The 22,553-nt window shown below is 46.3% G+C and overlaps 5 protein-coding genes across 10 annotated transcripts; 3 read left to right on the plus strand and 2 right to left on the minus strand.

The window, feature by feature from the left end:
- Nucleotides 1-168: 168 nt before the first annotated feature.
- Nucleotides 169-3,650, minus strand: mettl13 (methyltransferase 13, eEF1A lysine and N-terminal methyltransferase). Its single transcript, XM_003973963.3, has 9 exons — nucleotides 3,402-3,650; nucleotides 2,805-3,077; nucleotides 2,261-2,729; nucleotides 1,979-2,178; nucleotides 1,682-1,871; nucleotides 1,151-1,306; nucleotides 861-1,073; nucleotides 648-779; nucleotides 169-517 (listed from the first exon to the last, which is right to left on the minus strand). The coding sequence occupies exons 1-9, from the start codon at nucleotides 3,552-3,554 to the stop codon at nucleotides 228-230; spliced, it is 2,076 nt and encodes a 691-aa protein (XP_003974012.1). The 5' UTR covers nucleotides 3,555-3,650; the 3' UTR covers nucleotides 169-227.
- A 123-nt stretch (nucleotides 3,651-3,773) lies between these two features.
- Nucleotides 3,774-5,499, plus strand: itpa (inosine triphosphatase (nucleoside triphosphate pyrophosphatase)). The gene is made up of 8 exons (XM_003973862.3): nucleotides 3,774-3,868; nucleotides 4,086-4,143; nucleotides 4,245-4,309; nucleotides 4,390-4,463; nucleotides 4,551-4,582; nucleotides 4,689-4,801; nucleotides 4,872-4,948; nucleotides 5,130-5,499. The coding sequence occupies exons 1-8, from the start codon at nucleotides 3,806-3,808 to the stop codon at nucleotides 5,260-5,262; spliced, it is 615 nt and encodes a 204-aa protein (XP_003973911.1). The 5' UTR covers nucleotides 3,774-3,805; the 3' UTR covers nucleotides 5,263-5,499.
- Nucleotides 5,500-7,143: 1,644 nt separating this feature from the next.
- Nucleotides 7,144-8,568, minus strand: rangrf (RAN guanine nucleotide release factor). The gene is made up of 2 exons (XM_011614582.2): nucleotides 8,227-8,568; nucleotides 7,144-7,944 (listed from the first exon to the last, which is right to left on the minus strand). Exon 2 carries the CDS (start codon nucleotides 7,936-7,938, stop codon nucleotides 7,357-7,359), a length of 582 nt encoding a protein of 193 aa, XP_011612884.2. The 5' UTR covers nucleotides 7,939-7,944; nucleotides 8,227-8,568; the 3' UTR covers nucleotides 7,144-7,356.
- Nucleotides 8,569-8,709: 141 nt separating this feature from the next.
- On the plus strand, nucleotides 8,710-15,122 carry vamp4 (vesicle-associated membrane protein 4). 5 transcript variants are annotated; one of them, XM_029828205.1, is made up of 9 exons: nucleotides 8,710-8,896; nucleotides 9,557-9,687; nucleotides 10,048-10,149; nucleotides 11,425-11,471; nucleotides 11,603-11,653; nucleotides 12,460-12,560; nucleotides 13,767-13,846; nucleotides 13,927-13,978; nucleotides 14,062-15,122. In XM_029828205.1, exons 2-9 carry the CDS (start codon nucleotides 9,685-9,687, stop codon nucleotides 14,085-14,087), a joined length of 462 nt encoding a protein of 153 aa, XP_029684065.1. In that variant the 5' UTR covers nucleotides 8,710-8,896; nucleotides 9,557-9,684; the 3' UTR covers nucleotides 14,088-15,122. The 5 variants fall into 5 exon arrangements, with proteins under 5 accessions (XP_029684065.1, XP_029684066.1, XP_029684067.1 ...); XM_029828206.1 differs by having other exon boundaries at nucleotides 9,608-9,687; XM_029828207.1 differs by having other exon boundaries at nucleotides 8,711-8,896; nucleotides 9,996-10,149.
- Nucleotides 15,123-17,633: 2,511 nt separating this feature from the next.
- myoc (myocilin) lies at nucleotides 17,634-22,326 on the plus strand. Of its 2 annotated transcripts, XM_003973965.3 has the most exons (5): nucleotides 17,634-18,254; nucleotides 19,670-19,729; nucleotides 19,810-19,902; nucleotides 21,107-21,318; nucleotides 21,403-22,326. In XM_003973965.3, the coding sequence occupies exons 1-5, from the start codon at nucleotides 17,768-17,770 to the stop codon at nucleotides 21,982-21,984; spliced, it is 1,434 nt and encodes a 477-aa protein (XP_003974014.2). In that variant the 5' UTR covers nucleotides 17,634-17,767; the 3' UTR covers nucleotides 21,985-22,326. The 2 variants fall into 2 exon arrangements, with proteins under 2 accessions (XP_003974014.2, XP_011612890.2); XM_011614588.2 differs by lacking the exon at nucleotides 19,670-19,729.
- The last annotated feature ends 227 nt before the right edge of the window (nucleotides 22,327-22,553 follow it).

A 22,553-nucleotide genomic window follows, 5' to 3' on the forward strand; every position in this document is an offset into this window, starting at 1 on the left:
TCAATGGAGTGGGAACCCTCAGCAAGTGAAAGTAAAAGCAGCCAATTCGCGTTATTGCAAAATAACGGAGAATTCATAGGAAATGAAATTCCTCATTCTGCAGTTAAGATTATATATATACTGAATATATATATAGAGAGAGAGATCTAAGGGTTGACTACATCATAATATGGTAAAAATGATTTATTTTCCTTTCATTCAGGCATGTGAAATCAAATCGACACCTTTTACAATAATTTAAGGTCTTTTAACGACTCCACAATGTCTATATGCGGGCTGCTAGTTCCACTCCCGTCGAAGCGCAGCTTGTTCTGCAGACTTCTGGCTGCTTGGTTCAACGATGGAGGGTTGCAGATGGCCTCCGGGGACTTCTTCTCCTTGCGAGAGCAAAGGAGGACTTCATTGACGTCTTCGTCAATCTTTTTCAAGAGTATGGTTGGAAACAACGCATTGACACGCTCCAGCACGCCTTCCCGCAAGGCCACATTGCGGCAAACGAGGTTGAGTATGAATATTCCTGGTCCAGTGGCACACAGGTAGAAAAGAAGAAAACATAACACACAAATTAATGTTCATAAGGAATCCATTTTGTCTTGTATTTCTTTTAAATTAAATTGACTGTGAGAGAATGCTCATATCTGCTGTACCTCTGGAAGTTAGAAGGTTATAGACTTTCTGCAGGAATGTGGTTTCCACAAAGGCAGGAGGAGGACCGCTCATTCCCACTGTGCTGTCTTTATTGTCAACATCGAACATTATCACGTCAAACAAACGTCCACCTGCAATATCAATAAATACGATCCATAAATATCGTCCTTGTTCCAGTTTTGTGTTTATTTTCTGCACAAGGTTTATCGAACCTTCTTTCTCAAGGGCACTGATGCGTTCAAGGCCATCCCCGATAGTGACAGTCAAACGGTCGTCAGGTCGGAATCCGAACCACTCCGTAGCAACCTCCAGCACAGTTGGGTCCAGTTCCACCGCCTCAACAGTAACGTTGGGCACAAAGTCCCGTAGAAACTGGGCCAGCGCTCCCCCACCAAGTCCCACCAGGAGCACTGACACAGGGTTGTCTGAGAGATGAAGGATAAGGATAAAGATGCTAGGTCAGTCTTCCCCATGAGAGTGAAATACACAGGCATTAACTCACTTTTGTCTGGGGATGTTTCGAGCATGGCGAGACCGGCCACCATAATTTCTTGGTAGGAGAGGCAGAGGAAGCCACTCTCCACAGACAGAGAGGAAGAGGATATTGGAGCCGCTGTTGCCTTCACATTCTTTTTGTTTTTCTTCTTACTATTGGATGCTGCATAAACAACCACCAGAGCATTGTAAGAAAAATGCAATATCATAACGTAATAGTAGGAATAAGATTAACATTTATTGTGTTTTTAATTATTAGAATTCTTTAGGATTTACTACATTTTAGAATATTTAATACTTTTGTCTGGCATGTTTAATAGGTGTCTGTCAGTACAGCTGTTAACATATAATAAAGACAATGATGCTTTTTCATTTCTCCATAGTAAATATCGATTTACTTAAATTAAAACATTTAATTACCCCTCTGCATAAGGCCGCCAGCTAACCAAAAATCAGGGTTGAATAGTTCGAGAAAGAAAAAAATAAAAAAAAAAATCAGCAGAAAAGCATAAAAATGACCAAGATAAAAAGAACTAACCAGTAACTGAAGAGACAAGGCGGCTCTCGGACTGAACGATGGCAGTATTGGACAGGAAAATGAGTCTCCTATACAACTCTCCATCTTCCCCTCTGACATTCTCCACCAAATACTCCCCACTTAGTTTACTCACACCCCTGCTGACCTCCTCTCGCCAACCTAGGTTACCTCCAACTGATAGAAACGGCACCTTAGGGGCGCAAGAGTCCTCACATTAATACACAGACAAAAAACAATTAAAATGTTTTCATTTTCAATGCAAAAGAGCAACACTAAGAAGAAAGTCTGCTCGTTCACCTGCTGGTTAGGTGGCATTGCTGGCGGTGCCAGATCCATCACCATTGGAGAAAGTTCTGACTGGACAGCTTGCATATCTGTGTACTCTTGATTTCTGTGCATTGTAACAACAACCAGGCGGCGAAAATTAGCACTAGCTGCTAACTGCTTTTGACCCTCACTGGAGCTGTACAGCCAGGCTGTCTCACTGCCTTGAGGCACTGAAAAGAAGGGGAAATATGCTTAACAATTGGGGAAGCATCCAAAAAAACACAAATTTAGTAATACAGCGAGAATGCTCACCAATAAAAATAGCAAAATGATTTGACTTTGGCACCTTGGCACCTGGGGCACAGTCTTGCACTGTGAGAGTGTATCTAGGAAGGCCAGTCTTGGTGTGGCAGAGGGTGAGTGAAACATTTGAGCTGGCATCTGTGCCTGTACGCAGTCTTTTTTTCAAGACTGAGTAGGCCTGGTGCTCCCTCACAGTTGACAGCAGCTCCGATACCTGTGTAAGGCGAATAGGGGTCCCGTCGTCCCCAATACACATCTCCAGAATAGGTGAAGGCATCGGTTGACGGAATTTGGTGCAAACCAGAACAAATACGGGGAGAGCAAAAGAGTTCTCCCCAATGCCACTTTCCTCCAACAAGCAGTGGAGCCTCACGGCCCACCCCAGCTGCACAAAGTGTTCCACAGCCAATTTGATCACACTCTCCTGAGCCAATGTTATACAGATGTATCGACCACCAACACTCAAGACACGACCCACCTGCAGACACAATCAAACTGCAAAATTTATCTCCTACTTCACATTTGGTCAAAATATCGACCGCGAGGCTCTCACCTCAGTCAGCATCTTCCTTGCAAGTGCGCCCTCTTCTTCAGATGCCATGGCATCCAATGTGCCCTTGTCTAAAGCTGCCTGGAAGCTAGCATCATCATATGGAGTCTCTGTGGCATCCACCTTCTGAAAGGTTAAGTCTGGCCGGCGTTCTGAATTCCGCTGATTCATATGGGTCACTACTGTCTCACTTATGTCAATATTGGTTAACTGCTTGTAGCCAACATCATACAGCTGCTCGCTAAGCTCAGAGTTACCACAACCAACCACCAACACCTGAAAATCAGAGGGACAGCGATGGTTATTTAATATGTGCTTTATAAATACCTTGTAGATTGAATTAGAATAAATTAACTACGTGCAGAGGGAGTATACTAACTTTAGCATGTCTCTACTGTTATTTACTTGGTAAATAAACGTGAACTCTGTAGGGTTTTTCGTGTTTATTGCTGTTCAATGATTTTAATTGGACGGGGCAATAATTATTACAAAACTGGATACTGGGGGAACTAGGCAAAATTAAACTGCGGTATATTTGGTTGATAGAGCGAGGGGTTGCATAAGTATAGTCCCTGTACATTGATCTATACGGTATCTTACCTTATGCTGGATTTTGATATATTTGTGGAGTACGCCGCAGAGTTTGTTGTAATCTCCATACCACTCAAAAGACTTGTCTCCGCGCTTCTTAAAGAATCTTTCCCAATAGTCTGCAGAGCTGAATTCCTCTGCAGTGCGAGGTAAAAGACTCATTTCGGCAACAACACAAGTTACTATGGTTTAGGAGCGTTTGCATAGGAGTACACTTTTCCACATGTCACCTGCTTATTTTTTAAGTCGGACAGTTTTGTTTGTAGCACCAATCACTGATTGGACAGATTTGTACTGGGCGGGGTTATTCACGGCATGATAATTGGCTGAGGTTCTCGGCGATAAATTAATTGGCTGTTGCTGACCCGGAAGTATGTGGTCCGTTTGTCTTAGTCCTCCGGGTGTTTGCCACTATGGCTGTGCCAGCAGGAAGATCGGTGGTTTTCGTAACTGGAAATGCAAAAAAACTTGAAGAGGTAAAAGAGACCCATTTTTGAGATTAACGAGAATATTTAAATTTGCATGTCTATCTATCCAGCTTTTTTTTTTTACTCGTTGCCTTTACCTTTCGTTGCCTGCTAAATATAGACAGGGACTGTTATCTAAACTGAAAGCAGAGCTCTTCTTCTTATTTTTGTAGAAAATGTCCAAATTGATTTTATATCTGACTCTCCGTTTTGTCACTCCTATCAGGTCATTCAGATCCTGGGAGACAGATTTCCCTACAAACTTGTCTCAAAAAAGATTGATTGTAAGTATGATAAAATATTTCAGAATAAAAAAGAATCATTGGTAGAATAAAAAAAAACACACACACACAATCAAAGTTGACGTAATTAACTTTCAATGAAGTGCCTGAATACCAAGGAGAGCCTGATGAGATTTCCATACAGAAGTGTAGAGAGGCTGCTAAAGAGGTACTATTGCTCGATAGTGACACAAAAAAGAATCTATGCATAGCTGTATTTAATTACTAACAATATGGTGTCTACTTCAGATCGATGGACCAGTCATAGTGGAGGACACCTGTCTATGCTTCACAGCATTGGGAGGACTGCCTGGTCCTTATATGTTAGTGTAACGACTTCAACATAATGCTGTTGTATCATTAAAGTTGTATTTGATACGATTAACTACCATTAACTTTTTTTTATGTAGAAAATGGTTCCTGGATAAGCTCAAGCCAGAAGGTAAGTGTGTTAATAGATTAGATTAGAACAGTATATGTGGACACTTGCATCTAATAGATGAATGGAGCCGATCAGCACATTTAAAACCATTTATGATTATTTTTAGGTTTGTACAAACTCTTGACTGGATTTGAAGATAAATCAGCTTGGGCTCTTTGTACGTTTGCTTTTTCCGCTGGCAAAGATGAACCGGTGCAGCTCTTCAGAGGGAAAACGGAGGTAAGAACCTCAGGACTCTGCCTGTGTGTATGTGTCTGTCTATTTACACATTAATATTTTATGTTTTAAGGGACGAATTGTGGAACCCAGGGGGCCTCGTGACTTTGGGTGGGATCCTTGTTTCCAGCCAGATGGATACGACAAAACGTAAGAGTCATTTTTCCAGAATTACCACAAGGGGGAGCCAGAGATCAGTATATTTGGTCGAAGAACGAAACGTCCACAAACCTAAATGCGCCAGTGTGAAGCTGAATACTAGTGTTTAAATACTAATGTATTTTTTTAGCAGTGTTGACATGTCCATACTTACCTCTCCTCTCATCTGTAGATATGCTGAACTCCCAAAGGAAGTGAAGAATTCTATTTCGCACCGGTTCCGGGCTCTGGCTGCAATGTCTGAATACTTCTCCCAAAACAATGATACCTCACCAGAGAGCAAGAAGAAGAAGCAGGACGATTGACGAAGTAAAATATATTAAAATTCAGGGTGATGGACTGCATCTGACAAAGATATGGGCACACCTCTCATTAATGGAAAGCAATATTTCCTATTTTTAGGGACAAAAAAACAATTAGAAACGGTTTAGCTTTTTTTTTTTTTTTTTAAAGATGTGTGCTTTTAGAATCGGCAACAGAGTGGGTTTCAAACAATGTCACTTTTACCTCATTTTCAATAAATTATCAACTTCTGAATAACATTTTAACTTTGAAATTGTATCTAAATGTTATAATCCAGGTTATTTTGTATATGACAGACATATATTATTTTAATTGTTAGACAGTGGGTCCCTCAAAGGAGGCTCAGTAAATGATATGCTACATGAAAACAGGACCTCCGGAGTCCTGATGAGAGCAGCAGACCACTCTGTGGCAGAGCCTGCGTCTCTGAAGGAGCAGGGCGGGGGGTACATGCACAGCAGGGATAACAGCGGTCGTACGGATAACAAACGACTGTGGGGCTCTCTGAGCAGGAAGCATGAATTCCCCCCAGATCTCCTGAAATGCACAAACACATGCAGCATCTTAGCAACACTTTTTTAAAGTGGAAAAAAGCAAAGGTTTCTAGTTATTAACACGGTTATTGGCGATATTGTAGAAATGAGGCTGCACCAAGGTACGCAGCTTTAAAAATGACTAAACTCAACCCACTTCATGTTCAGACCTCCCATATAGATTGTAGACCTTAGGACGTAACACAATGTTGTTAAAAGGAACAGGAAAGGTGCATTTATCTTCGCCTCATCAGTCAGCCAGGATTTTCTTTTAGCGTGGAAGGTGAGTGGCAGACATTGGGTCATTAGAAGTCAAAGACATCGCCTATAAAGGCTTCCTGCATTCTTCCTTCGTGACTTAAAGTCAACATACTTGCTGTCAGTACCACATAATTCAGTGGAAACCATTGTAAATTACTGACAGAATCATCTGATGGTTCCATCCAGGCCTCCAGTTACAATAATGAACTGTTTTAATGCACATAGACAGTTGTGTAGTTCTATTTGTGCTTGTTTCAGACCAATCCACTAAAACTAATCCGATACACATCCTTATGAAAACAAACATTTCTTTGTGCCTTGGAGCTTCTTTTCATCTTAATCTCTTGTTTTCTGCAGATAAAAACTAGAAATACACTCTAAGACTGTTGACCACTGTCATGTTTACACACGGCAAGTATCACAAGACAGAGATGATGTCCATCGCAATATCCTGGTATCCACCTGGTATCCTACCCAGATATCCAAAATCTGTTAATCTAACAGCCCTTGTATGAAGTGTAAATCTTTCTTTGGCTGTTAAAAGGAGGATGGAATGTTCTGGAACAGTGAGAGGAAAGGATGTCTGACGTTATGACATTTTAATTCTTAACAATTGCGCCACCAGATGAGAAGGGCTTGATGCGGTTTTGTTAACACAGGCTGTACTTCCTCTTATTTATACAATTTGTCTGAATATCCCCAATATGATCAAGCCAAAAGATTGAGGATAGATATTCTGTATCGTGTACGGTATGACTCAAGAATTCCAATATATTAGATGGCTTCTTTTGACTTCAGAGGTAGAATTATAAAGGGTCGGTATCTGCTCAATGCGCCACAAAGTCAGTGCAGAAAATGCTGAAAGTCACTGAATATTACACATTCCTGATGGGCTTTTCCACCCCTCTATTAACTGTTTATGAAGCTATTAAAGAGTGTCTCCATTCCAACAGGTTTAGACTCCACAACAAAAGCTGTATCTATTATATCCCTTGCCTCTTTGTACCAGATCTTCATAACAGGTCTTTGATGTGGACTCGAAGGATTTTAGACAGAGAGGGATGTGGTGAGGAACAGAAGAACAAAAACTTTGCCTGCCTATGACATTTATTTGTCTTGAATGGTCACAAAATAGATATTTATTCCAAAATGAAAAAAACAAACATCTTTATCATCACGTACATGTCCGATGAACATCCATTCGGCACAAAAACTGCTCAAGCACACAATATGAAAGAACCAGAACCTTTGCTGGAGGACGACTCTGATGTAGATATCAGAGTCCACATCAAGAAGTTTTTTCTACCCAAACAACCCCGGGTTGTGAAGAGTCAGGGTCTGCAGCAAACGCTGGAAGTCCAGCACTGTCCACGGCTCTCTGTGCGTCTCCACTGAAGCAGCGCTGCTGCTCTCGGGATTGATCCTCTCTGGGTCATTGAACGTCACCAAGATCTCTGTGGAGAACTGGGGCAAGCGGAACAGGCCGAGGTGAAGGGTCACCATGTTCCTTGCCTCTTCATTAAATTTAGAAACACACTGCGTCCCAGTCAGCATCCAGGCCGTGCTGCAGTCAGACAGGGACACCTCAGACTTGGACAAGGGTACCACATTTGTTACCTCGAACGCACCCGCCGCTAAAGCTTTATTGCTACTTGCTATATCTTCAAAGTGATATTTGGCAGCATCCTGGTCTTCCACCTGTCCCTGGTACTCAACCAGCTCCACAATCAGGCTCTGGTCGGTGTGTGGGTGGGCAAACACCTCTTGGTTGTCTGGGATCTCCCTCAGGTCGCTGATGTCCGTGGCGCTGGAGGGAATCGCGGCCGAAAGCGCTCCACCGAACAGCGGGCGCGTCTGTGCCGCGCTGCCGCCAGCGCCCTCCATGAGCAGCTGTGGAAAGAGTCAACACACAACAATCTACTTTAACTAGATCTAAGAAGAAACACGACCTTTACTGTTATATGAACTTGACTGATAACGTCATAAGATAGATTGTACGAGGACCGTTTTCTGAAACAGGTTCTTTTTCTTTTTATATTTTATTCTAGCCAGATCAACACTGCTGCCCCCTACCGGCGGGAGAGACGTAAAACAGACAGTGACCCAACCTGTGCGGAAAATAAAAACTACCAGCGTTCGAAAATCAGCGCTAGTCAAGTAAAATACACTTACACGGATTTCTCCCGAGTGCGGGGGGTCTCGGTCCTCCTAAAGATGTTTATGATAACTTCCTGTTCAGGTGGAACGGACGGAGAAGCAGCGTTGCCTTCTTCCGAACTTAACTCTGGCGATTTTTCCAAAGCGTCTTTGCGATAAATCTAGCGACTTTTTCTGGTGTTGAAGGCTTTTCTGCTGTTTCGGAGACTACTGCGAAAGCACGTTCTGCCGTTCCCGGCCTCACCGAGCATGCGCAACCCTGCACGCACCCCTGGCTGGTGACGCGGAAAAAAAACCAACAAAACAGCTTAATATGTATCATTCAAAACAGTTGTTTTTGCTCTTGTTTTGGCTGACAGGGCATTATCATTCTCGCTATTACACTAACGTAAATAAAATAAACTACGCAGATTGGATGTTGACGTCAGTTAACGACGTCCAGCGACCGTTTGAACAGCCAATAGCGTCATTCCTTATTGGGGAGTTGGCAGCTCCCGGCACTGGTATCCCGATACCGTCCAGAATGACGTCCGCTTGTCATCACCAGGGCAGCACTGGAAACGAAATGAGATGAGAAACAGAACTTCTTCAATCCACCACGAACCACTAATATAGAGGAGGGGGGAGTACAAGTCCGTTTGCGTCCGTCCCCCACCTCCGGCGAGCATCAAATCGAAGGAAACGGGTAATAAGCTGCGTTAGCATCCTTAGCTTAGCTTAATTTAGCTTAGCGTAGGTAACATTGTCAACGAAATAAAAGGGCTGAGTCGACAAGGTAACGCAGCTATTAGCTAGCAATTTGGACGGTTATATGAGGCCCTTTTGTAGTAGCTTATATTGTATATGATTAAACTGGACCATTTAATGGTGAATGTACAGCTTCAGGTACTTACATGATTATAAGATAACAGGTAAACAAGCTACATTAATCAAAAACAATAATGTTTGGTTTTCTGGGGGGGCTGGCTTCGAGTCCCTTTAGGAATGAATGAGGACGATTGTAGCATCAGTAATATGTTAAAACATCGACTATATTGTGACAAATGCATTGTTTTCCACCTTCACTGGATCAGTCAAGTATATATTGCATTAGTTTCTTATTTAGAATTTTTTTTAAAAAATGTATCACTGTAATCGTCCCTAAACAGTTTGGATTTTTGTTAAACCCACAGCTTCATTAATTCCTTGTACGTCAACGGATTTCACAATCATTTTGATATTCTACTCACTACTGTATTGAGGTGAATGTTAGATATTCGCTCTAGAGTTCTCTCTGCAATACTAACCTGGAAGACCTTTGCTTCTCTTTTGCTTTTTTCCTCTGTCTTTCTCCACCCTGCGTCAGATCGAATTCACCTCTTCTCTGTTTACTGGGTTCTCTTCTGGGCATTATAAGGCTTTTTATTCCTCTAACATATTGCCAAGAAACGGACACTGCTGAGAAAGCCACATTGTCCGGCTGAACTGGATTCAATGGTATATGTTTGTGTGTGAGTGTGTGCGTGTGCGTGCGTGCATGCGTGTGTGTCTGTGTGTGTGTGTGTGTGGTATGTGACCTTTCCCAATGGGTCTTGTTTTATGTCCCATACTTATCTTAAGTTCTGTACCACAGAGGCACTTTGAGGAACCTATATGTCATGTAGAACGCTTTCCAGCAAAAACATAAGCTGTTTTTTAAAAGGATGCCATTAGTACAACTTTGGTGCACATGGGAGCATTCTGACAGTCGTAACTTGTTTAAAGTGTTTGAAGGATTAACTGTGTTTGTCTATTATGGATTTCAGAGCAGTTCAGGGCTTCACAGACGTCCTCATTTTGTCCTGTCTTCTCCTAAAGAGGGAGCCAGATCACGAGGAGCAGCCTGACGACAACATGCCCCCCAAGTTTAAGCGGCACCTCAATGATGACGAGGTCACGGGATCGATTCGGAGTGAGAGGGTGAGACGCGACTGCAGAAGTGGTGATGTTTGTGGTTTGGCTGCAGTTATTCCTGTTATCTGCTCTGATTGATTAGCCAGACTTTACAACCTTATAAAAACTGTTGACTGCAGTTTCATATCTCCCACAGCACATTTTTGTCTTGAAGAATAAAATGAAATATATGCTTAAATGAGCATTTAAATAAAAAAAGCTATTACTTAAAAACTGCACATTGAGCAAGATGCTGAACCCCAACACTAGTGTGTCTTTGGTGTAACCTTGGAAAATCCTCGACTTTTTAAAGCTAACTTTAAAAGCTCTATATAAATACGGTTTAGTAACCGTCCATAGAAGAAGTAAACACCATTCAGGAAATTGAAGCGGGTAAACACTGTAAAGGTAGTTAAGTGTAGTTTGTTTTCCATTCTGCATTAATCCCCAAATTAGTTCAGAAGTAAAGGAATCCAGAAATGGGGGAATTCAACAGACTCCTGTAACCAAATGCCTGCTGCTTATTAAAGCCATCCTTCCATCCCACCCACCTGCACCTTCCCCGTCTCCACATCGTTCCTGTGTTTCATCTGCGGTTTTTCCTTGTAATCCTCCTTGTTATTGTGTTTAAATGGGATCAAAGCTGAGTTTACAGAGTCTCCCACCATCTTCTTCTCTCTTTTTGGGCTCCTTTTACGGCCCTGCCTCGTGTTCTCTGATAATAGCTCCCAGTTCTCCTATATGGTTCCTCTTTTTAATAGTCGACAGCATTAACGTGTTGGTCCCTGAGCTTTGAGGGGACTTAATGTCCACCGTCCTCACAGGCTTCTTGACAAAGATTTGAACAGAAAATGAAACAGCTGTATTGGCTCAGCATGTGCAGACCCCTACCAATATTATTATTTGCTGGTTATCGTTCATCAGATCTTTACGACGCCCTGCTGACTTCAGATAATCCTCCATAAAAAGGGAGATCTCACAGTACCTACTGACCCTGTCTGCCAATCAGTGAGGCTGGGGGCAACTGCCTGGATCCCCCTGATCTAATGCAGATTTAATGCAGTTACAAGCGATCTCCACACAAAAGTTCACCCAGAGACATAAGAGAGGCCTTTATGATCAGCTTCAAGACGATTCTTTAACCGATTAGGCAAGAAAATGGAATCAAAAGTTTGATTTTTAGAAGAATCGGACGAGATTTTGTGACACCAGATCCGGCACATCACCACAAACACGCTCTCCTGGTGACGGGGACGCCTCCAGTAATCATTTAACATGGAGATCAATCTCTCTGTTTTACAGAGGAACCTGCTGGAGGAAGACTCAGATGAGGAAGAAGACTTCTTTCTGTAAGTTTGCGTGATACCTTGTGTTCCAAATACATTTTACCAGGTTACGTTGAAACTAGCAAAATTCAAAAGCATTGAAGGGAGAATAATATAAATCTGAAATCACAGCTTCTTTAATATGTGTTTTGCAGGCGAGGACCCACGGGGCCCAGATTTGGACCTCAGAATGACAGGATGAAGCAGTAAGTTCTGCTTTCTGTTTTGCTGTTACGCAACCCCGGCCTGTCGTGTTTACCAGGAGCGTTAAGTTGGTTGTGTAACACTCCCAGTATATCGCCCCGTCCCTGTTCATTTGGTTTCCAGTCAGAGTTTGCCAGAGAGCAGAGAAGGCCATTGTTGAGACAATTTGGCCCACACAGTTGTTTCCCCATGCTCTGCTCATACTCTTGACAGTTTGTCATTGTGAGCGCAGGAAACCAGATGCCATCGCCGCTCAATCCAAGAATGTTGTTTGTTGATTCGCCCAGACTCCTCTGCATCGCTCCGAACCCTAATCCCCCCCTACCCCCCCGGTCACGTCTTTGCCATGTGTTTGTGTGTTGGTGGTGGCCCATGTGTCGTCCTCATTGTGTTTCTTTAAAAATCTGGCTTTATTTTGGCAGTCCCAGTATGACTGCTGCAGTGAGTAATCATGTTTAAGTCCAAGGCTGATGGGGTGCAATTAGGGTATTACTGATGGAAAATCTGATCCCTTGTTGGAGGAAACAAACTACTTTTTTCTTGTATCTGACTTAAGAGTCTCAACCTTTTTGGTTTCCCCGCCAATGTCCTCTCACACTCCGATCGTCTGTCCTTAAGAGAGGTACTGGAATTACACCTAAATTGTAAAAAGGCCTTTTTACCGCTGGCCAACTGGACAGAGTTAAACACAGAAAGGGGGATTTTGGGATATCAGGTGTTTGAGAGCACAAAGAAGTTATGATTCCTTAACAAATGATACCATTAAGCACTTGTGACTCATGTCTGCTTTTCCCACTTGTGTCCCCAGGGTGCAGTCGCAGGTGGATGAGGTCATCGACGTGATGCAGGAGAATATTTCCAAGGTGATAGAGAGAGGCGAGCGCCTCGATGACCTCCAGGATAAGTCGGGTGAGTGGCCACAGCTGGGGTCAGCACGTGTTGTTGTGAGCAAGTCCACAAGGGAAATGTAGGCAACAGCATCTATATTCAAACATTCTATTTAATGTTAATGTTTAGGTTCCTCTAGATGCTGCGCTTATTGTTGTCAGCATAACTATCCTCACTCTCTGGAAGAGAAAACGGTCAGTTTGCAACTTTGTGGAGCCTTTTATGTAATGTGAGTCTGTTTTCAATAGACAAGCATCACTAATGAGGTCAGTTCAAGGTCTGGAAACAGCCTTTTGAATGAGCTAGAAAAATAGAGCTGCAGTTCACCGTTTAAAACATGTAATCTGTTAATCAGTGGATGCGCAGAGAACTCCAGCAGCACTCATGCAGCTAATGTCTTCCAGGCTCAGTCATGTTTACTCCAGCAGCATCCAAGTATAGAGATGCATTCAGTAGCTTTGATTTCAGATATAGTGTATCTGAAACCATCGCGGTGATCTTGCACTCCACACCCCACTTGGGACATTTTCAATGTGTTCTACACATGGTTGAATCGGCAGTAGCTCGCTAGCAGCGATTCAGAGACACGCGCGGTTCCGCCTGTCCTCCCCTATCCTGCTTTGTGGATGAGGAGAGGCGCTCGTATCATTAGGGCTCATCGAGACATCCACGCAGATGTTGTGTAACCTCGACCAGCACACGTGGATCACACGTGTTCGCTCTTCTGTCTGAGGGTTTGCTTCGGGTTTTGATTGACGTTCTCGGTCGGCTAACCTATAAATTCCTCCACGTTAACGAGCATCTCCGCAGAGGGCTCGTCTGGGCACTTCACGTCTGTAACACGCACACGGATGGCCAAGTGGCACACACATGTCAGCGACTCGTGCCTCTCTGCAGGCTCAGGAGTTCCCTGTAAGGTCCCGAAACATCAAGTATCTAAGAGACAAAGAAGGGGAACGGCGGGGGCGAGGTTTTTTGGACAGCGTTGTTATGACAGAGACAGAAGGGAAAAGGCCTGAACCAAAGTTTGTATGTTTATTAACTCCATCGCAATGATCTCAGGCTTACATAACCAACACCTTCCAAACACGCCGAGGCACTTAAACCAACATCAAAACGGGCAAAGTAATGTTTACTTTGCAGTTAACGGTTTCCTTCTCTCTCTTTTTGCCAATTTGTTCTGCCCACATGCGCTCCCATCTGTGCTGCGGCTGTGCGCCGATCCAGAGAGCCTGTCGGACAACGCGTCGGCCTTCAGTAGCCGAGCCAAACAGCTGCACAGGAGGATGTGGTGGAGGGACATGAAGGTGAGGCCTTCGTCTCACTAGTGCCACGCGCGTCGGCGTTTGTCCTCATTTGCAGCTCACTGGTGTCGCTCTTTCCACAGATGAAGCTGATTATCGCCCTGGTCGTGTTCGCCCTCCTGCTCATCATCATAAGTGAGTGTCTGGTACAGATAGAGTCGGACACTTTACGTCTAACTCGTGCACCTGCTAAAACGGACTTTTCTTTCCCCATTCAGTTCCCGTGATCCTCCGATATCGCTAATGTCCAGTTAGCGGAGGACGGAGAGAGGACCTGTCTCTTCTTCCTCTTCTTCCTCCGTCCCTTCACACTGTTCTGTACTCCCACAAGGGGGCGCCTGCCAGCATCCATCTGGCCTCAATTTGCCCTTGGTTCAGGTCTTATCATTGGTATGTTCACACTAATCTGCTGTGAGATCAGCACGAAGGCTGGGTTTGATCCCCGATTTATGGAACCAGAGCGCAGTAGAAACGAGGGACTTTCACTGCAGTTTCTGAGAAAAGTCAACCCTCCAGTCAAGGTGAAAGATTCCATTTCACGGAATGTAATATAAACCCCGTCATCGCCTGGACAACAGGGAAGCTCCAGGTTATCCTGCTCCATTTAGGTAGATACTGTAAAGGCAGCGTTTATGAATGTAGATGCTGCTGCCTCTTAGTGGGAACGAACCACTTGTGTGGTGTTGGTCTGGAACCACCGAGGCTCGTGTGTCTGCTGCAAAAGTGCGTCACGCGTCAGGATGGTGTTCCCCTGCCATAGTGAAAGGGTTTAGTAAAGAAAAGCATCTGTTCCCACAACATCCTGCCTATTCTACCCCATCAATCTCTGCGCTCACGTTTCCTGCTGATTCCTCACGGTCTTACTCTACAGTTGGAACACACACGCACACACACCACGAATGTGCTCGAGACTTCAACATTTCTCCCAAATCATCTTTGCCCGTAGGTTCAGGTCCACTTGGGTCTCGGCTTTCCTTTTTGCGCCAAACACTCGTTCTCATGGCTCTCTTGGGTTATGATGCTGCATTTATTTATAATTTGTGTATTTCTGACAGAACTGCTGCATTGTTTCATCCTATTTATGAAGGTTTAAGGGAATCATAACAGGTCAATGTCTGGGTTAATAACATGTGCACACCCCAACTGGTATTTTTATTATTTTGATTGTAATTTATTTTAGCTGTAAATATCGACTGTGACGACATTGGCCTGGCTTTGCATTGGAAGACTGTGACATAAAGATCCATTTGGCTCCTGAATAAAAGGATTTTAAACCACATTTGTCTCTTCTTCTTAGAAGCAAAGCAACATCGGTACGGAGACAGATGCAAATCTCGATGGAAAGCCGGATGAGGGGAGTAGAAAAGCTCTCTCTCTCTCTCTCTCTCTCTTCCCCCCCCCCCCCAGGGGTCTGGAAGCGACACTGACAGTTCTGCCTTTTGTCCGAGCCAGATGAAAACCGCCCCGTTTTTGGGCCATTGACCTTTGGCTTTTGACCTTTGCGTTTCGTTTCTACTTGTGATCACAGCAAGAACTTTTAGGACGCCCTGCATCAAACTGGAGCCCCATAACCTTTGACCCCATCGGGTCTGTTGCTCCTGTACACACAGGCGTCGTCAGCTGCCTCCATTTTTGTTGATATTTACGTCACACGTGATGGGAAGCATTGTCTGGAGGATTATGGGTAATAATAGCCAGGTCAGCGTGCTGTTACAGAATAATTCTGAAGCAGCCTGAGCCTTGACACGCCTGCACTGAGCATCTGGACATAATGTCTTTCCAGTCCTCTAACTGGTCGTCCAGTATGTGGTTGGGAACGTAGAACCCATGTTTGGCCCAGCTTCAAAAGGTGCACAGTCCTGTGGCGTCCTATCTGTCATTGTCTCGCGGCGATCCTTCAGCCCAGTTCGAGGTCCACAGCGTTTTGGAATCGGGTTTTAATATTCAGCGGTCTCCAAACCCCTGATGGACCTTCGGGTGTCTTTTCTGTCCACTGGGGCCATAAAGGTCTGATTGATGGAGCTGCGGTGACAGTTGACTTTTGGGACCTTCTCCCGTCTCTGGGGCTCAGCCCAGTGACCATTGTGTTCTTCTTCATGGTTCTGATGGTTCTACTTTCTTTGAGTTGACCAGGGGACATTTCTGTCCTGTTTGCGCAACGCTGCCACCCCAACGTGACCTCTTATCCAGTTGGATTTTATGCTTGTTCTGGGGATAGAAGCAGTTATTCAAACCCCATAAAAGAGACCCTCGGAAGAGAAGAGTGGACACACAGCTGTCCAGCGGAGGATTTGGACTGTGGACAGATGGGCGTGTTGGAGAGAAAGTCAAGAATAAATCTGATAAAGAGTTCTTTCTCCGCATTAACTGGGATTCCAGTAAAAACAATACTCATCCTTGGTTTTTCCATTTCTCTTGAATTTCCCCGAGGTCTTGGGCTCTTACGCCCATCTTTTTTCTTTTGATCATTTGTTCCATCCTCTCTTTCACGTGTCCTACCTTCCTCCCTCTCGCCACTTTCTCATTGTTCAGTTATTTCCTGTCAGGGGATCTAACCGGAGTCAGAGGCTTGAAATGCGCCCGTGTATCCATCTGCCTTACAAATGAGAGGCTTGTCTGATAAATCACATCTCTCTCGGGCATCAGTCGCTTTTATTCAGTACACAAGAGTCAACAGAAGTTGAAGCTTGACCCCAACGGTGGAGAGGAAGTGCGCTCTTTTTAGGCCCACGCTTCCGCTCGTCTCCTTTCCTTCCCTGCGCCACACTGCCCTCTGACCGCCATGAAGTGAGGCATGTGGGTCAGGTGACGTTTTAGGTTTTAGGGTGACCCAGCACGTCAGCAGAGGTCAGCAGAGGTCAGCAGAGGTGGATGCAAGCAGACGGAGCACCCAGGACTTTAGGAACTCCAGCAAACAGGCAGGAGATGAGGAAACTGAGTGCGTGCGTGTGTGCGTGCGTGTGTGTGTGTGACTGCACACCTGCTGTGTCCTCGCGTGCATGTCCGTTGGTCTCGCTTTCATATCTTTCGTCCCCCCCTCTCTGAAAATAAACAAGAGATCATCCCTCCCACGTGACCGCAGACGTGCGCCTCGCTGTGATGCTGAGCTAAAGAGAAAAAGACCCCTGAGACGAGAAACAGACTCAGACTGGCAGTGGCAGCAGGGGGGGGGCTCTGGGAGGTATCCCGCCCCCCTTCGCATTTAATTAAATCCAAATGTCTAAATAAGTCGCGAGGGAGGCTTCAGAACACATAAACCAGGCTCGGCTTCAGGCTCCCTGGTCTCCCCCAGTCAGGGTCGGGTGTCCGGTCATCGATGGCTGCTTCACCCCGACCCTCTTGGAACGACAGCCGCCACCACCTGCTTACGTCACGGGGCCCCCCTGTCAATATGAAAGGGGACACTGGCTCCCGGGGGCCTGTAATTCTATCCGGCCAGGCCCTGCTGTCCCCTCTGCACCGGTGCTAAACCTAATTTATTCACCCTAATATATTCCAACACCAATCAGGTGGCTGAAACCCCACCAGAGGTGCAGAATAACGCCCCCCTCGGATAAAAACTCCCTTTGGAAAAAAAAAATAAAGGGAAAATGGGGGAAAGCTCAAAGGAATGGATTTGTTTTGTCGGATTTTGTCCCCAAAACAGCATCTGATGACTTTCACATCCTCCTCCCTGCCTCCCTCTTTGCTTCTGACCCCCCCTTCTCCCTCCCAGTCTTTTCTCCTCCCTCTTTACCTCTCTCCCTTCTTTCCCTCCTTCCTCTCCCTGCTGATTGTATAAATATCTGCGAGCCGCTGGGGAGAGCTCAGAGTTGCAGACCTGTCCGCAGAGGAAGCAGCCCGGAGCAGGGGACACCTGAGAGATCTGGCACCTCGAAGCTGCGCTGAAACTCAGTTTCTTGTCCTTTTTTAAGCATCAGCAGGATGTTTCTGCTCCCCCTGATGTGCATCTGCGGCCTCCTGCTGCGAGGAGCCGCGCAGGAGCGAGCGGCGATGTGGAGGGGAAACGACAGAGGTGGACGCTGCCTTTACACCTTCACTGTGCCCAGCCCTGTAGAGGCCAGCTGCCCGCAGACCGCAGGCCCCGAGGTGGAGGGGCTGAAGGCCAGGCTCGCCGTTCTGGAGGCCATGGTGTCCCAGCTGGTCGGTGGGGGCGAGAGGAACCCCCAAAGAGCCGGGGCCACATCTCAGCCTGAGCTCCAGGAGGCTCTGAAACGGGCGGTGGGGGAGAGGAACCTTCTGCAGGGGGAGAAGAGGCGGCTGGAGCAAGAAATGGAGAGAGTCCAGCGCCTGATGGAGGAGATGAGGAGGGAGACGGAGAGGCTGAAGGACAGACAGTGTCCTCCACAGACCCCCGCGGTGCCACCGGCCCCCTCTCTGCAGGGCAGCGGTCTGTTGAGACCTGCTGGGGGTAAGGACCAGCACACACGTCAGACCAGAATATTTAAATAATAAAATTATGGTTTTTACGAACCATCTCAGCCAGAACTTTCTTCATTTCCTTCAGTTTACTCTCCATATGTGGCTGAAAAAGGTTTTTCAACGCACCTAATGTGCGCACGCTTGTGCATGTGTGGGGGCCTTTTGTGGAGTGGATGTTTGGGGTCTGCAGGGACGCTCTTCTCAGGTTTCTGCTCCCTGCGTTTGATGGTGGCCTGCCAGAGAGGGTCCACTCAGTATTTATGAGCCGGTCCTGCTCCCTCTTTATGGCCGGTGTTTCCCTCTGCATGTCGGAGAGGGTGCGAATAGTCTAGTTGAGAGGTCGGGGGGGGGGGGGGCTGTAATGGGATGTACTCTGTAGAAGTGGTTGGTCAGGACTGGTGGGGGCGGCTGAGGGGGCGTCAGGGGTCTCGGGGCCAAGAACGCTATACTTCCAGACTCAGATGAAAGGGTTCCAGCGAGCCTGAGAGGTATGTGGGAGCCACCGAGGTGAAGCTCTGGTATTTTGCGTTTGCAGTTCCCAAACATTGGACTAATTAGTCTCAAAGCCTCACATCCCGGTGAAAATGTGGCGGCGTTTACTTCTGGGTTATTGCTCGTAAAGCGTCATCCATCACCCCCCCCCCAAGTGAGTTGCACCTGCAGACCCGTCATTCACCATTATAGAGGAAAAGAGGACGACGAATCCTCACATTTATGCAGCCGAGTGTTTTTAAAAAAAGAACTTCTCCTGATTTGATGAAAACGTTTGTGCGTGTTAAAATTCAGATTCGTCACCTCTCCCGAATCTGACAACACAGCCAACTTTTCTTTTTCCAGGCTTCTAAACTCTTTTCCCACCAGTACTTCCTGTTTAACTCAGGAGCGTTCCCGTGTGGGCCCTCTTCATCAATGCCCCCCCCCCCCCCCCCCCTCCAGATGCCTGTGTTTAATCCTCCCTGCATCATTAAGGAACCACGGGACGCTCCACACTCACAAGACACACAAACACAGACGTCCTCATCCATTCTCGGCGCCGTTTACAGCAACGTTGTTTACATTGGGCTGCTAATGGTTTCATCAAGGTTCTGGGCTCTGACAGCCCACCAGCAGGGTCCAAGAGGAGACGGCGCCAGCGATGAAGGGAAGGAAGGGCAAATGGCCGCTTTCGTATTATGTAGACGCGAAGTTGACAGTCCCGAGGCGAGATGAGGTGTCAGGCATGTGTGTTACGGTGGACTGTCTGACTCCAGACCAGCTGGGAATCTGCTCTGGAGCGCTGGTTTCCTTCACTCACATTCTCTGCTGTCAGTGGAGCCGCAGCCTCGTTCCAGTACACAAACACTCCTTCAGGCATTGTGCATGCGAACGCTGCAGAACTCTGTGTGTGTGTGTGTGTGTGTTTAGGTTTCATGTCTCATCTGATGACCAGGCCCAACAGGCAGGGAGACAGCAGCAGTTTGATAGGTGGGAAACGTCTCCGCTCTGTTGGCTCTGCCTCCGCTGAGTCTTTGCTCTTCTGAATGTTCTGCTCCTCTTCCCGACAGACTCGCCGTGGCAGCACGGATCTCCGGGCTTCCAGGAGCTGAAGGCGGAGGTGACGGAGGTTCCTGCCCCTGACAGCTCTCCAGACGCCACAGGTTGAACCGTTATTCCTTATTATAAACTGCCATGTTTTCCAACAATTCCAATGAATTCCAGCATTGAGGTCATGAAATCATCTAACGTTTGGCTCAACTTTATTAGAGAAGAAAACGAAGCTTTGGCTGAGACGCAAGGAAACGTTTCACCTGCCAGATGTTCCTGCTTTGCTCCTTCCCATAACTCTAAGCCCCCCCTCCCCCGTCAGGCCCGTTATCAGACACACTCGAAATGACACACGTGCACACGTGACGCAGCGTTCCCGCGGTCACTTTCATCCTAAGTGATGCGTTCGTGCAAAATCTCACAGAAAGTGTGCAGAAAAGCCTCCATGAATGGGACCTTAGACAGAGTCTTTTAACTTTAAAGCAACTGTACCATCTAAATCACCCCCTGCTCCTCTTCCTCCTCTGACCTGGCAAATATGACACCCCCCCCCCCCACACCAAAGCTAATACTGCTATTAATACTGCAGCATCTGGGGCGAGAATGCCAGAGTCGTATCCATTATATTTGCTTTGTCAACTGGAGAAGTTCCATTAATGCAGGCGTCTCCCTTACTGGGATTCAGACTTCAGCGTAAGCTCACGGCGGGTCCAGTGGGTTGGGGAGATCCCCGAAGTCCACGTGCGGTCGCCACGTGAAGTCACATTATCTGATGAGACCGAGCCACTGGGCAAAAGGTGTATTTATACGACTTGTTCCTGTCCAAGCCTTAATCCAGCCCTGCAGCGTGTCCTGGACCAGGAGCGGGAGTGTATTTTAGGCACGGTGCCCACAGAGATGTCAGGCATCTCCAGACCTGCTGTCTGCCTCCATGACAGGAAATGATGCCCCAATGATAGCCTTGATAGGCGCTCGTGTTTCCTTTGCCGTTATATAATGTAATTAAAAATAGAGCAGAAAATAAACTAATTACAGTCTCTCATTGGGTCGAACTAAAACTGAACCTTCGTCATGTTAGAGGATTTAAAAAATGTGAAAAACTGGGTGTTTCCATGCTGTCCGTGTGTGTGTGTGTGGTGTGTGTGTGTGTGTGGTGTGTGTGTGTGTGTGTGTGTGTGTGTGTGTGTGTGTGTGTGTGTGTGTGTGTGTGTGTGTGTGTGTGTGTGTGTGTGTGTGTGTGTGTGTGTGTGTGTGTCCTGTGACCTCTCCGGATCATAAATCTTTTTACTCAGTGCTTCTTCCGCCTCCTGCTCACAGGCTGTGGGGAGCTGGTTTCAGTGGGTGAGCCGGTCGTGCACCGGAAGGCCGACAATATAGAAGGCAAATATGGCGTTTGGATGCAGGACCCTGAGGCCGTGGCCCCGTACGCCCCTGGCATGATCTGGAGGATCGACGCCATCGGCACCGATGTGAGGAAGCTGTTTGGGTACGAAGGCATGGACCAGCTCTCCAGAGGTTTTCCATCCAAGGTAGAGATGCTAGCTGTGTCTGTCCGTACGTTACAAGTTGATTTATTTTTAGACGAACCTCCTCTAATCGTCCTCCCGCCACAGGTGCTGCTGTTGCCCGAGCAGGTGGAGAGCACCGGCGCCACCGTGTACCAAGGATCTCTCTACTACCAAAAACGGCTGAGCCGTACCATCATCCGCTACGACCTGGCCTCTGAAAGCGTGGCGGCCCGCCGTGACCTACCCCACGCCGGCTTCCACGGCCAGTTCCCCTACTCCTGGGGGGGCTACACCGACATCGACCTGGCCGTGGACGAGCAGGGCCTGTGGGCCGTGTACTCCACCAACAAGGCCAAAGGAGCCATCGTGATCTCCCAGCTGGACCCTCAGAGTCTGGAAGTGAAGAAGAGCTGGGAGACCAATATCAGGAAGAACTCGGTGGCCAACTCCTTCATCATCTGCGGCCGCCTCTACACGGTGGCCAGCTACACGGCGACCGACACCATCATCAACTACGTCTATGACACCGAAGCTGGCCAGGGGAAGGTGGTGAGCATCCCCTTCAAGAACAAATACCGCTACAACAGCATGATCGACTACAACCTGGCCCAGAGGAAGCTGTTCGCCTGGGACAATTACCACATGGTGTCCTACGACATCAGGCTGGGGCGCAAGAAGGCCAACTAAGTTGACCTTTACAGACTGTTGGTGTAGCTTGCTTCAAAGACTCAGTGCTTAAAGAAACGTGTGGCAGCAATACCTACAAACCCAACACTGAAATAGGGGAGGGGGGACCCCGAAGGGCTTTTTAAAACGCAGCAGTGCTGGCATTTTTAGAGATATTATTTTTGTACTTTATTTCACTCAGATGTGTGATTGTGCTGTGGAGATTCTGACACTTCACTGGTGAGGCTGTAGTGCTTAAGTGTTTCTCCCACAGCATTTATTGAATATCGCATGTACCCGACCATTGTAGAGAACTCCATGATATGTTCAACATTGTTATGAATAAATACCTTCCTAAACAATTTATGAATTCATACTTTATTTGTAAGAAAGTGGCCACATTAAGTTATGTAGAAGCTCCGTTAAAATATGAAGAGATTTCTTCAACAAAGTGGTCATTACATTTGACAATTCATCTTAGTTAAAACTAAGATTCATTTAAACAAAAACTGATTGTGTTTTGGTTTATTAAGAAACTGATCTGGATAACCAATTTGAAAAAGGGACCATCGATTTTTTTGGGGTTTCGA

This window comes from Takifugu rubripes, chromosome 20, assembly GCF_901000725.2.
Source record: "Takifugu rubripes chromosome 20, fTakRub1.2, whole genome shotgun sequence".
In the NCBI taxonomy this organism is placed as follows: domain Eukaryota; kingdom Metazoa; phylum Chordata; class Actinopteri; order Tetraodontiformes; family Tetraodontidae; genus Takifugu; species Takifugu rubripes.